Source organism: Loxodonta africana, chromosome 4 (assembly GCF_030014295.1).
Source record: "Loxodonta africana isolate mLoxAfr1 chromosome 4, mLoxAfr1.hap2, whole genome shotgun sequence".
NCBI classification, from domain to species: Eukaryota; Metazoa; Chordata; class Mammalia; order Proboscidea; family Elephantidae; genus Loxodonta; species Loxodonta africana.
The window spans coordinates 11,763,131-11,776,365 of NC_087345.1; the positions used below are offsets into that span (position 1 = coordinate 11,763,131).

At 53.4% G+C, this 13,235-nt stretch overlaps 1 protein-coding gene across 1 annotated transcript; it reads left to right on the forward strand.

Moving 5' to 3' along the window:
- Positions 1-325: 325 nt before the first annotated feature.
- On the forward strand, positions 326-8,303 carry CHADL (chondroadherin like). Its single transcript, XM_064285108.1, has 7 exons — positions 326-333; positions 2,180-2,357; positions 2,916-4,610; positions 5,132-5,298; positions 6,943-7,166; positions 7,265-7,280; positions 8,075-8,303. Exons 1-7 carry the CDS (start codon positions 326-328, stop codon positions 8,301-8,303), a joined length of 2,517 nt encoding a protein of 838 aa, XP_064141178.1.
- Positions 8,304-13,235: the final 4,932 nt, after the last annotated feature.

Consider the following 13,235-nt stretch of genomic DNA (forward strand, 5'->3'; position numbering starts at 1 on the left):
CACAGGCGGGCTGGGTTCCTCGGGGACCCTCCCTGCCACCCAGCCAGGCATTTGTCAGCCTGGGCTAGGACCTCAGGCCTGGGCCTCCTTCCTGAGCAGGCGCCTGGACAGGAGGCCTGCAACTCCAGCCGCTGCTACCACCCCAACCCCGCCCCTCCTTCACCTCAGTCCTGGGAAGCCCTGGCTGCGACAATGCCTTCCATTCAGCCCTGTCCCTACTGCCAGCCCTGTGAGCCAGGAAGGAGGGCTCCGGCAGCTCCCAGGTGGGACCACTGCCAACCTTTCCCTTATGCTGCGCCTCAGGCTGGGCTGGCAGGCCAGCGGCATGGAGGGGTGAGTCCTGGGGCCCTGGGGGTGGAAGGGGTGCTGACGGCAGCTGAGTGGCCAAGGCGAGCCCCTGCCCCTCGCTGGGCCTCTGAGAGGCTGGTGAATGGGGCTCTGGGGCTTATCTGGGCCTGAGCTTCTCCTAGGTCTCCTGGGGTGGGTTTCTGAGGAGGACGCTGTATTGGAAGGTGGCCGCTCCTCTCGGCTCCCATGGACCAGTCCTCGGGCGGCTTGTCTGAGAACTCAGCAGCCGTCTGAGCCCTGGACGCTGTTGCTTCAGGGATCTATCTCCACAGTCCCCCTCCCTGGCTGGAGAAGGCTACCAGCCCAAGGCAGGGGACCCTGGGACAAAAAGGACACTCAAAAACAGAGTGACAATCAGGTGAGCTAAGATGGGGGAGGCTCAAGGGGTGAGAGCCCAGCCCAAGATCAGGAAAGGCTACTCAGAGACCATTCTGGGAACAGAAGGAAAAGCTGGAATGAGGCGTCGCAGGGAGCTCACCAGGAGGGAGTTCTGACAAAGCTGTGTGCATGGTGGCGGAACTGGGGGGTGACACTGAAGAATTAGAACTCAGGAAATAAGGAGTCAGGACTTTCCACCAAAGGCAGTAGGGAGATGCTGGAGGGTTTTTAGTTGCGGGTGCCATGGTCCCTTCTGTGTTTTGGAAAGGTCCCTTTGGTTTGGCTGATGGGTGGTAAGTGGAGCAGGAGAGCCACGGTGGCAGTGGTCACCCTGTAAGAAGTGATGGGCAGTGGCTGCAGTTGTGAGACAGAAGAGTCCAATGGGGGATGGATGGATGGGTGGATGGGTGTGTGGGTGGGTGGATGGATATGGGGGTGGATGGATGGATGTGTGGGTGGATGGATGGATAATTGGATGAAAGGGTGGATGGGTGGATAGACGGATGAATAGATGGGTGCATGGATGGATAGCTGGATGGGAGGGTGATGGCTGGATGTATGAGTGGATGGCTGGATGGACGGACGGACGGACGGACGGATGGATGGATGGATGGGCGGGCTGGTGGGTGGGCGGGCGGGTGGGTGGGTGGATGGATGGGTGGAGGGACGGATGAACAGATGAAGAGATGGATGATTGGATGGACACATGGATGGGTAGATGGGTGAATGGATGGGTGGTTGGATAGGTGGATGGATTAGCTCAAAGCACAGCCCGAACCCCTTCCCCTCAGTTCCCCATGTCCCAGTCCAGGCCAGCTGGATGGTACTAAGATGAAGGGAGAACACAGAGAAATAAATACAGAGGAGAGGAGAGGCCAGAGACACCCTGGTCACCCTGTCAGTGTAGCTCTGACTAGTCATTAAGGCTCTTCAAGGAGCTCAGGCCCCACAACATCTGTGTCCCGCGAGGCTGGTCTTTCAACTCCAGGCCTGGGACCTTCTTTCCACTGCCAGGCCCTGCCAGGCTGTCTCCTCAAGGTAGGTACCGTTATGCTCCCTGCCCCTAAGGAGCTGCGGCCCCATCTGTCTGGGGATGGCTGTTTCTCCCCAACCAACCTCACGCTAGGGGCCAGGACTGCCCCTGGACTGGGAGCCTCACCAGCCATGGCACATACCCTGAGCCCAGCCGCATTCCCACATTCAGCAATCCTCACTAAGCCACTTGACAAAGGGCTCCCCGGTGGCCTAGCTGAGCCTTGGTTTGCTCAAGTGTAAAACAGGGCTAATTAATAGAACTCCACTGCTTAGGGTCTGGTGACAAGCCTTCCCTGGCCAAAGGAGAAAGGCATCTGAGGGACTCTGGGGACAGGAGCAGCATTGTGGCTGTGGCTCCGTGAGTGGACAGTGTGGGGCCCCATCCCTGTGGACAACCAACCCTCCCTCCTTCTCCCAGACCCCAGAGCTCCACCTGCTTCTCCTTGGTGCTGTTGCTTCCACTGCTGCTGCTACAGGGCCCAACTTGGTGCACCGCTGCCCAGCGCTGCCCTCGGATCTGCGTCTGCGACAACTCCAGGCAACGTGTTGCCTGCCGGCACCAGAATGTCACTGAGGTGCCGGACACCATCCCCGAGGTGAGCAGGGCAGGGAGCGTGGGCTGGGGACAGCAGTGAGGGGGCAGTGGCAGGAGCCTGGGCTAGACCCTGGTGGCTGGGAGACCTTGTCTGGTCACTTCACCTGTCTGAGCCTCAGTCTTCACAGCTGTAAAATGGGTAATAATAATAATAACAGGGAGCTAATCTATTTAAAATCCTTACTGTGTGACTGGAAAAAGTAAATACTGAATTAATTACAGTCCCTGTGGTAGGGAACAGGGGATATATCAGGGTAAGAAATGGTCTCTGCCCTGTGGAGTCTTGGCCTGGTGGGGACAGAGAAGGTACCCAGGCATTGACAATCCATGTGCAAAGTATCATAGAGGGAAGGCCTAGGTGGCTGGGGAGGAAGGCTTCCTGGAGGAGGTGTTAGGGAAGCTGAGATCAGCAGGATGAATATAAATGAGCAAAAGGTGAAGGGTAGGGGAGTGTTCCAGGTGAGGGAACAGGTGTGCAAAGGCCTGGGGCTAATGAAGGACCCAGGTGTGGTCCCTGTGCCACTTAGCACCCCCTTGCCCTCCCCTCCCCGCCCCACAGCTGACCCAGCGCCTGGACCTCCAAGGCAACATGCTGAAGGTGATCCCCCCAGCTGCCTTCCAGGCCCTGCCCCACCTAACGCATCTGGACCTGCGGCGATGTCAGGTGGAACTGGTAGCTGAGGGTGCCTTCCGTGGCCTGGGCCGCCTGCTCCTCCTCAACCTGGCCTCCAACCGCCTGAGCACGCTGCCCCAGGAGGCGCTGGACGGTCTGGGCTCACTGCAGCGGCTGGAGCTGGAGGGGAACCTGCTGGAGGAGCTGCGGCCAGGGACGTTTGGGGCTCTAGGTGCGCTGGCCACACTGAACCTGGCCCACAATGCCCTGGTCTACCTGCCAGCCATGGTCTTCCAGGGGCTGCTGCAAGTCCACTGGCTGCAGCTGTCCCACAATGCACTCAGTGTGCTGGCCCCTGAGGCCCTGGCTGGGCTGCCCGCCCTGCGCCGCCTCAGCCTGCACCACAATGAGCTGCAGGCCCTGCCTGGGCCGGCACTGTCTCAGGCTCAGGGCCTGGCGCGACTGGAGCTGGGCCACAACCCGCTCACCTACGTGGGCGAGGAGGATGGCCTGGTGCTACCCAGCCTGCGGGAGCTGCTGCTGGACCACGGGGCGCTGCAGGCCCTGGGCCCAAGGGCCTTTGCCCACTGCCCACGACTGCGCACCCTGGACCTCCGCGGGAACCAGTTAGAGACGCTGCCCCCACTGCAGGGCCCAGGCCAGCTGCGCCGGCTGCGGCTGCAGGGGAACCCACTGTGGTGTGGCTGCCAGGCCCGGCCGCTGCTTGAGTGGCTGGCGCGGGCACCTGTGCGGGCAGATGGTGCATGCAGGGGACCCCGGCGGCTGCGCGGGGAGGCTCTGGACGCCCTTCGACCCTCGGTCCTGCGCTGCCTGGGAAATGGCTTGGAGGAGGAGGAGGAGGAGCTGGCGGCCGCCCGGCCCCGCGCTCCCACACGTGCCCCCCAGGAGCATGAGGGGGTGGCTCAGCCCTGCCCACGCGCCTGCACCTGCGCTTCCACATCCCGGCACAGCAGCTGTGAGGACCGCGGCCTGCGTGCTGTGCCCAGCGGCTTCCCCAACAACACCCAGCTCCTGGACCTTCGGAGGAACCACTTCCCCTCGGTCCCCCGAGCGGCCTTCCCTGGCCTGGGCCACCTGGTGTCCCTGTACCTGCAGCACTGCCACATTGCTGAACTGGAGGCAGGCGCCCTGGCGGGGCTGGGCCACCTGGTCTACCTCTACCTTTCTGACAACCAGCTCTCGGGCCTCAGCGCAGCTGCTCTCGAAGGAGCCCGCCACCTTGGGTACCTGTACCTGGAGCGCAACCGCTTTCTGCAGGTGCCAGGGGCTGCCCTGCATGCCCTGCCCAGCCTTTTCTCCCTGCACCTGCAGGACAATGCTGTGGAGCGCCTGGCTACTGGGGACCTGGCGGGGGTGCGGGCCCTGCGCTGGCTCTACCTGAGTGGGAACCGCATCACCCAAGTGTCCCCGGGGGCGCTGGGCCCAGCACAGGAGCTGGAGAAGCTGCACCTGGACAGGAACCAGCTGCGAGAGGTGCCCACCAGGGCCTTGGAGGGGCTGCCTGCTCTGGTGGAGCTGCAGCTCTCAGGGAACCCGCTCAGGGCCCTGCACGACGGGGCCTTCCAGCCTGTGGCCCGGTCCCTGCAGCTCCTCTTCCTGAACGGCAGCAGCCTAGAGCAGGTGGGCTGGGGGTGTGGGGTGCACCAGCCACATGCAGGGGCCACCACTTGACAGACACATGCAGCCCCCTTGGTTCCAGGCCTTGTGTTGGGCATGGGGACCCTGAGATAAGCCAGACCTGCCCCTGCCTGCAGAGAGCTCAAGTGTGAGCGACAGACTCTGCTGAACCCAGTGCTGCATGGCGAGAGGTCTGCCCGGGGTAGGGGGAGAGGTCTGTAGGGCACAGAAGGGGAGGAACTCAGTCCACGGGGTTGCTGCTGTTTGTTCGCATTGAGGGCAGGGCTGGAGTCCCCAGTGAGCTTTGCATTATGCTGGGAGGGAGGTGTTTCGGCAAAGCAGAAAGAGCCTGAACTGGGTGTCCAGGGGACTCTGGCATTGGACCAACCTGGGTTCCCACCCCAGTGCTGCCGCAGCCTCCCTGGTTACCTTGGGCTCTCCAGCTGCCTCTCCGCTGGGGAAGCACGGGGTGGGGCTGGCCTGGTGGAAGCTCCCACCCAGGCTATGAAACGTGCCTCCTGCAGGTTTCTCCAGGGGCCTTCGCGGGCCTGGGGCCCGGACTCCAGAGCCTGCACCTGCAGGAGAACCAGCTGCAGGCCCTGCCTGCCCTGCCGGCACTCACGGGGCTGGGGCTCATTGACCTCAGTGGCAACCCCTTCCGCTGCGACTGCCAGCTGCTCCCGTTACACAGGTGGGTGCCCCTGAGCTGGACCCCCAGCGCAGAGACCTTCACCGCCCCCTCCCCCGACCTCGCTGCTCTGTCACACCTCCACCAGCACCCTGGGGCACATGTCTGCTGCCCAGCCTAGCAGCTTGGGGACGGGGATCCTACCAAAGCCAGGGTCAGCTGCCCTTCTCTGAGCCTCGATTCCCTCATCTGTGAAGTGGGAATGAAATCTGCCCTGCCAAGTTGGGGGAGACCAGTGTTCACCTGGTATGGCAGGCACCCTACGTAACTTTCATCCACTGAGCGACAAAGAGCCCCAGTCAGGCCGCCCCGGCTCAGACCCTGGCTCTGTGATTTCATGGCGCTGACTTTGGGCAGGTCCCCTGCCGTCTCTGCGCCCGTTTCCTCACCTAGGAAAAGGGGGTGATTATAGGATCTCCCTCCTGATGGTGCCTGTAAGGAGTAAGTGCCGTTAGTTGCCACAGAGCTGACTCTGACTCGTGGAGACCCCGCGTGTAACAGAAGGAAACACCGCCTGGCCCTGCTCCATCTGCACCACTGTTGCTGTTTGAATCCATTGTGGTGGCCACTGTGTATTAGGAGTGCCTTCCACCCTAGGGGGCTCATCTGCCAGCATTAGGCTGGACAATATTCTTGTGACCCCTAAGGTTTTTGCTGGCTAATTTTAAGACGTAGGTTGCCAGTCGTTTCAGACGTAGGTTGCCAGTCCGTTTCAGACGTAGGTTGCCAGTCGTTTCAGACGTAGGTTGCCAGTCCGTTTCAGACGTAGGTTGCCAGTCGTTTCAGACGTAGGTTGCCAGTCCGTTTCAGACGTAGGTTGCCAGTCCGTTTCAGACGTAAGTTGCCAGTCGTTTCAGACGTAGGTTGCCAGTCCGTTTCAGACGTAGGTTGCCAGTCCGTTTCAGACGTAGGTTGCCAGTCGTTTCAGACGTAGGTTGCCAGTCCGTTTCAGACGTAGGTTGCCAGTCGTTTCGGACGTAGGTTGCCAGTCGTTTCGGACGTAGGTTGCCAGTCCGTTTCAGACGTAGGTTGCCAGTCGTTTCAGACGTAGGTTGCCAGTCCGTTTCAGACGTAGGTTGCCAGTCCGTTTCAGACGTAGGTTGCCAGTCGTTTCAGACGTAGGTTGCCAGTCGTTTCAGATGTAGGTTGCCAGTCCGTTTCAGACGTAGGTTGCCAGTCGTTTCGGACGTAGGTTGCCAGTCGTTTCGGACGTAGGTTGCCAGTCGTTTCGGACGTAGGTTGCCAGTCGTTTCGGACGTAGGTTGCCAGTCGTTTCAGACGTAGGTTGCCAGTTCTTCCTAATCTTAGTCTGGAAGTTCCACTGAAACTGACCCACCATGGGTGACCTGCTGGTATCTGAAATGCTGGTGCCATAGCTTCCAGCTTCGGATAATCCTAGCAACAGAGAAGCCACCACAGTGTGACAAACTGACAGGTGGTGGAAATTAGAATAAGCTAGCGAATATAACCGATTTGAGCAGTACTGGGTCCATTGTAAGCGCCCTGGAGCTGGTTATCACTATTACCATCCCCTTCTACAGAGATGAGGTCACATGGTTAGTGAGCTCTCACCTATTGGCCACGATGCCCCCAGGAAAGCTCTCAGCCATTTGGCACAGTGGGTCCCCAGCTCTCTTTCCTCCTCAGGTGGCTTGCTAGGCTGAACCTTCGAGTAGGAGCCACCTGTGCGGCGCCCCCCACTGCCCGTGGCCAGAGGGTGAAGGTTGCGGTGGCTGCCTTTGAAGCCTGCCCAGGCTGGGCTGCCAGGAAGGCCAAGCGGACGCCAGCATTCCTGCCCAGCGCCAGGAGACCCCCCACCAAGAGGAGACACCGGACAGCACATGAGGTTGGCAGTGGGGCTGGGGGGCTTGGTGGGTAGCAGGGGTCTGAACTCTGAATTCACGTGGTTCCAGACCTGGGCAGTGAGCCTGTTACATCCTCTCAGTGATGCCTGTCCCCCTCTCCTCAGCTCCTCCACCTCGGGGGTGGGCCCAGGTACTTTTGGGAGGAAATGCTATTTCATCCCAAGAAGCCCAGGTGGTGCAGTGGTTAAGCACTCAGCTGCTAACTGAGAAATTGGCAATTTGAACCCACCAGCTGCTGTGTGGGAGGAAGATGTGGCAGTCTGCTTCTGTAAAGATTACAGCCTTGGAAACCCTATGGGGCAGTTCTACTCTGTCCTATAGGGTCCCTATGAATTGACTCGATGTCAGTGGGTCTTTTTTTAATTTCCTTCTGTGAGGCAGTGGGCTTTAGAATAAGCCACGGCATAGTCGGGTTCTGACCATAAAATCAATCCCACCACTAAAGTGTGTTTGCTGGGTCACTGTTGAGTCAGCGGTGTCCTGTCCTGACCACAGAGACGTGCTGATCTGATGCCAAGGTTCAGGAGAGCTGAAGTGCAGGTGTTAGCTCCACCCACCCACGAGGTCTCAGCTGCAGGTTGGACTCCATCTGGGCTATCCCATCACCCCGACATACCCCTTCACAGCACGGGCCCTCAGTTGTAGCAACAAAACGAGTCTTGCCCACTGACCCGTCTCCCAACACATCAGACATAGGTGGGCAGGGTACAGGCTCCCCTCCACGTGGAAACCACTGCTGTGTGGGAAAGTCCTGTGGGAGGCTTGTCTGAAGTGGGGAGGCTGGTCCTTAGAGGGAAAACGAGACTAAAGAAGACTAGGAAGGTGGGGCAGGGCTCTGCCACCCACTCCGGACCTGCAGTTTGAAGATCTGGGATGTCTCAGGGGCCATTAGCTGAGGTTGCTTGTGGAAGCAGGCTGCCAACCCAAGCTGAGGGTGAGCAAGTTCTGCCCCAGACCCCAGACCTGGAACCAGCATTAAGGACAACAGCAACGCTCATCTGCGCTGACACTCGTGGCACCCACTTCCTGCCGGCCATTGTGCTAAGCAGCAGCATCCGTGCTCTCTGTACTTGCCCAGGGGAGCTCCTGCGGACACAGAGCTGGGTCAAGAGTGGAAGCTCTAATGAGTCTGCCTTCAGGTGAAGGATTTAAAAGGAAAGACCCCTCCCCACCTCACACACAGTATGATGGCTGCAGCAGAATTGGGTCAGCTCAAACCAAGTGATGCAGGCGCCCTTTCTGACATGGAGATATTCCAATGCCACGAGTTCCGAGTCTCCGTTTTAATGAACGTATGCAGTTTCCTCCCAGGAATACAAAGGAATTGAACTATATGGAGCCGGCTCTTGAGGGTCAGACAGGGCCTTGGGCCAGGTTGGGGCTCTGGGCCAGAGGCACTCACCCTGCTGAAGGCAGGATGCTAGGCCACAGCTACCTCACTCTGCCTTGAGACCCCAACATCTAGCTAGTGTCTGGCATATGGAAGATGCTAATAATGTTGAATGAATGAATGAATGCTTGCAGTAACATGGCAGACCAACCAAGGTTTAATCCCACTGTTGTCATTTAATAGTTCTAAGTTTAAACAAATTACTAAACTCACCTGTAAAATGAAGCCAGTATCTACTGTATTATGTTACTATAAAGATGAAATCAGCTATTTAAAGATATTTTTAATCTGTTGCTGTTGTAAGGTGCAGTCGAGTTGGTTCCAACTCACAGCGACCCTATGTAGAACAGGACAACACTGCCCTGTCCTGGGCCGTCCTCACAATCGTTGCTATGTTTGAGCCCATTGTTGCAGCCACTGTGTCAATCCATTTCCTTAAGGGTTTTTCTCTTTTTCACTGACCCTTTTTTTTTTCTACTTTACCAAGCATGATGTCCTTCTCCAGGGACTGGTCCCTCCTGATAACATGTCCAAAGTACATGAGATGAAGTCTCGCCATCCTGGCTTCCGAGGAGCACTCTGGCTGTATTTCTCCTGAGACAGACTTGTTCATTCTTCTGGCCGTCCATGGTATACTCAATATTCTTTGCCAACACCATAATTCAGAGCCATCAGTTCTTCTTCTGTCTTCCTTATTTGATGTCCAGCTTTCCCAAGTATATGAAGCAATTGAAAATACCATGGCTTGGGTCAGGCCAAGATGACTGAGATGTCCTCAAAGTGATATCTTTGCTTTTTAACACTTTAAAGAGGTCTTTGGCAGATTTGCCCAATGCAATATGTCGTTTGATTTTCCGAGTGCTACTTTCATGGGTATTGATTGTGGATCCAACCAAAATGAAATCCTTGACAATGTCCATCTTTTCTCCATTTATCATGATGTTGCTTATTGGTCCAGTTGTGAGGATTTTTGTTTATGCTGTAATCCATACTGAAGGCTGTAGTTTTTGATCTTCATCAGTAAGTGCTTCAAGCCCTCTTTGGTTTCAGCAAGCAAGGTTGTGTCATCTACATATTAACCCAAAACACCCAGTGCATATTGCAGGTTGTTAATGAGTCTTCCTCCAATCCTAATGCCATGATGCTGTGTTCTTCACATAGCCCAGCTTCTCGGATTATTTGCTTAGCATACAGGTTGAATACATGCGGTGAAAAGGATTAACCCTGATACATGCCTTGCCTGATATTTAACTGCGCAGTATCCCTTTGCTTTGTTCAAAGGACCGCCTCTTGTTCTATGTACAGGTTCCTCGTTAGCACAATTAAGTGTTCTCAATGTTACCCATAATTTGTTATGACCCACACAGCTGAATGCCTTTGCATAGTCACTAAAACACAGGTAAACATCTGATATTCTCTGCTTTCAGCCAGGATCCATCTGACCTCAGCAATGATATCCCTCGTTCCACTTCCTCTTCTAGATTTGGCTTGAATTTCTGGCAGTTCCCTGTTGATATTACTGCTGCAACTGTTTCTGAATTATCTTTAACAAAATTTTACTTGTGTGTGATAATAATAATAATGTTTGATAATTTCTGTATTCTGTTGGATCACCTTTGGAATGGGCACAAATATGGATTTCTTCCAGTTAGTTGGCCAGGTAGCTGTCTTCCAGATTTCTTGGCATAGACGAGTGAGTGCTCCTAGCATTGCATCCATTTGCTGAAACATCTCCATTAGTAGTCTGTCAATTCCTGGAGCCTTGTTTTTTGCCAGTGCCTTCAGTGCAGTTTGGAGGTCTTCTTCAGTACCATCAGTTCTTGATCATGCCACCTCCTGAAATGGTTGAACGTCAGCTGATTCTTTTTGGTACAGTGACTCTGTGTATTCCTTCCATCTTCTTTTTTTTTTTTTTAATTTTTTTTCTTCCATCTTCTTTTGATGCTTCCTGCCTTGTTCAATATTTTGCCCATAGAATCCTTCACTATTGCAACTCGAGGCCTGAATTTTTTCTTCAGTTCTTTCAGTTTGAGAAATGGCAAGTGTGTTCGTCCTTTTTGATTTTCTATCTCTAGGTCTTTGCACATTTCATTGTAATACTTCGTTTTCTCCAGATGCCCTTTGAAATCTTCTGTTCAACTCTTTTACTTCATCATTTCTTCTTTTTGCTTTAGCAAAAAGTTCCAGAGCAACTTTAAGTCTCTTCTGATATCCATCTTGGTCTTTTCTTTCTTTCCTGTCTTTTTAATAACCTCTTGCTTTCTTAATGTATGATGTTCTTGATGTCATTCCACAACTCACCTGGTCATTGGTCATTAGTGTTCAATGTGTCAAACCTATTCTTGAGTTGGTCTCTAAATTCAGGTAGGATATACACAAGGTCGTGCTTTGGCTCTCATGGACTTGTTTTACTTTTCTTCAGCTTCAGCTTGAACTCGCATATGAGCAATTGATGATCTGTTCTGCAGTCAGCCCTGGTCTTGTTCTGATACTCAACTTCTTCATTGTCTTTTTCCACAGATGTAGTTGATTTGATTCCTGTGTTTTCCATCTGGTGAGGTCCATGTGTATAGTCAATGTTTATGTTGTTGAGAATAGGTATTTGCAATGAATAAGTCCTACAAAACTTTGGTGTCATTTCTATTACCCAAGGCCATATTTTCCAACTTTTGATCATTCTTCTTGGTTTCCAGCTTTCACATTCTAATCACCAGTAATTATCAATGCATTTTGATTGCATGTTTGATCAATTTCAGACTGCAAAAGTTAATTAGAATAATAGTTGTATTAACTGGCCTTCCTTGTAGGTGTATTATCCTTATTGCTGACAGCTTTGTACTTCAGGATGGATTTTTTTTTTTTTAAATAATTTTTACTGTTCTTTAAGTGAAAGTTTACAAGTCAGTCTCTCACACAAAAACCCATATACACCTTACTATGCACTCCCAATTACTCTCCCCCTAATGAGACAGCCCGCTCTCTCTCTCCACTCTCTCGTGTCCTTTTTGCCAGCTTCTAACCCCCTCCACCCTCTCATCTTCCCTGCAGGCAGGAGATGCCAACATAGTCTCAAGTGTCCACCTGATCCAAGAAGCTCACTCTTCACCAGTATCCCTCTCCAACCCATTGTCCAGTCCAATCCCTGTCTGAAGAGTTGGCTTCGGGAATGGTTCCTGTCCTGGGGCAACAGAAGGTGTGGAGGCCATGACCACCAGGGTCCTTCCAGTCTCAGTCACACCATTAAGTCTGGTCTTTTCATGAGCATTTGTGGCCTGCATCCTACTGTTCTCCTGTTCCCTCAGGGGTTCTCTGTTGTGTTCCTTGTCAGAGCAGTCATCGGTTTTAGCCAGGGACCATCTAGTTCTTCTGGTCTCAGGATGATGTAGTCGCTGGTTCACGTGGCCTTTCTGTCTCTTGGGCTCGTTATCGCCTTGTGTCCTTGGTGTTCTTCATTCTCTTTTGATCCAGGTGGGTTGAGACCAATTGATGCATCTTAGATGGCTGCTTGCTAGCGTTTTAGACCCCAGATGCCACTCTTCAAAGTGGGATGCAGAATGTTTTCCTAATAGATTATGCCAGTTGACTTAGATGTCCCCTGAAACCATGGTCCCCAGACCCCTGCCCCTGCTACACTGGCCTTCAAAACATTGTTTATTCAGGAAACTGCTTTTGGTTTAGTCCAATTGTGCTGACCTCCCCTGTATTGTGTGTTGCCTTTCCCTTCACCTAAAGTAGTCCTTATCTACTAATTAGTGAATACCCCTCTCCCACCCCCTCCCTCCGCCCCCCGTAACCACAAAAGAATCTTCTCAGTTTAAACTATTTCTCAAGTTCTTGTAATAGTGGTCTTATACAATATTTGTCCTTTTGCAACAAATTTCACTCAGCATGATGCCTTCCAGGTTCCTCCATGTTATGAAATGTTTCACAGATTCAGGATGGATCTTGAAGTGTTCTTTTTGACAATGACTCTGATGGCATTCCTTCAATTTGTCATTCCTGGCATGTAGATCATATGATTGTCCAATTCAAAATGGCCAATACCAGTTCATCTCAACTCACTAAGGCCTAGAATATTGATCTGTATGTGTTCATTTTGACTTCTAATTTTCCTAGATTCAAACTTTGTACATTCCATGTTCCAATTATTAATGGACGTTTTCAGCTGTTTCTTCTCCTTTTGAGTCGTGCCATATCCCAAAATCTTGACTCCATCCACACCATTAAGGTCAACTTTCTTTAAGCAGGCAGCCCTCCCCCAGTCATATTTTGAGTGCCTTTTTTCCAACCTGAGGGGCTCATCTTCTGGCACAGTATCAATGTTCTGCTGCTATTCAGGTTTTCACTGGTCAATTTTTTCAGAAGTAGATCATCAGGTCCTTCTTCCTAGTCTGGAAGCTCAGCTGAAATCTGTCCACCCTGCCGTTATTTGAAATACTGGCGGCATAGCTTCCAGCGTCACAGCAACACACAAGTTCCCCCAGTATGAGAAACCGACCAACAAGTTTTTAATCTAGTGCCTGACATAGGAAGCTCTTGTTTTACAAACTTTTTTTTTTTGCTGTGCCCCTACAGCAGAGGGTCTAAATAAGAGATGAGGTGCAAGGGGCTCTTTGGAGTACATAGAGTTGACCCAATCAGTCACAGGGAGCCACTGCAGGTCCTTGTGCAGGGGATGCTGGAAA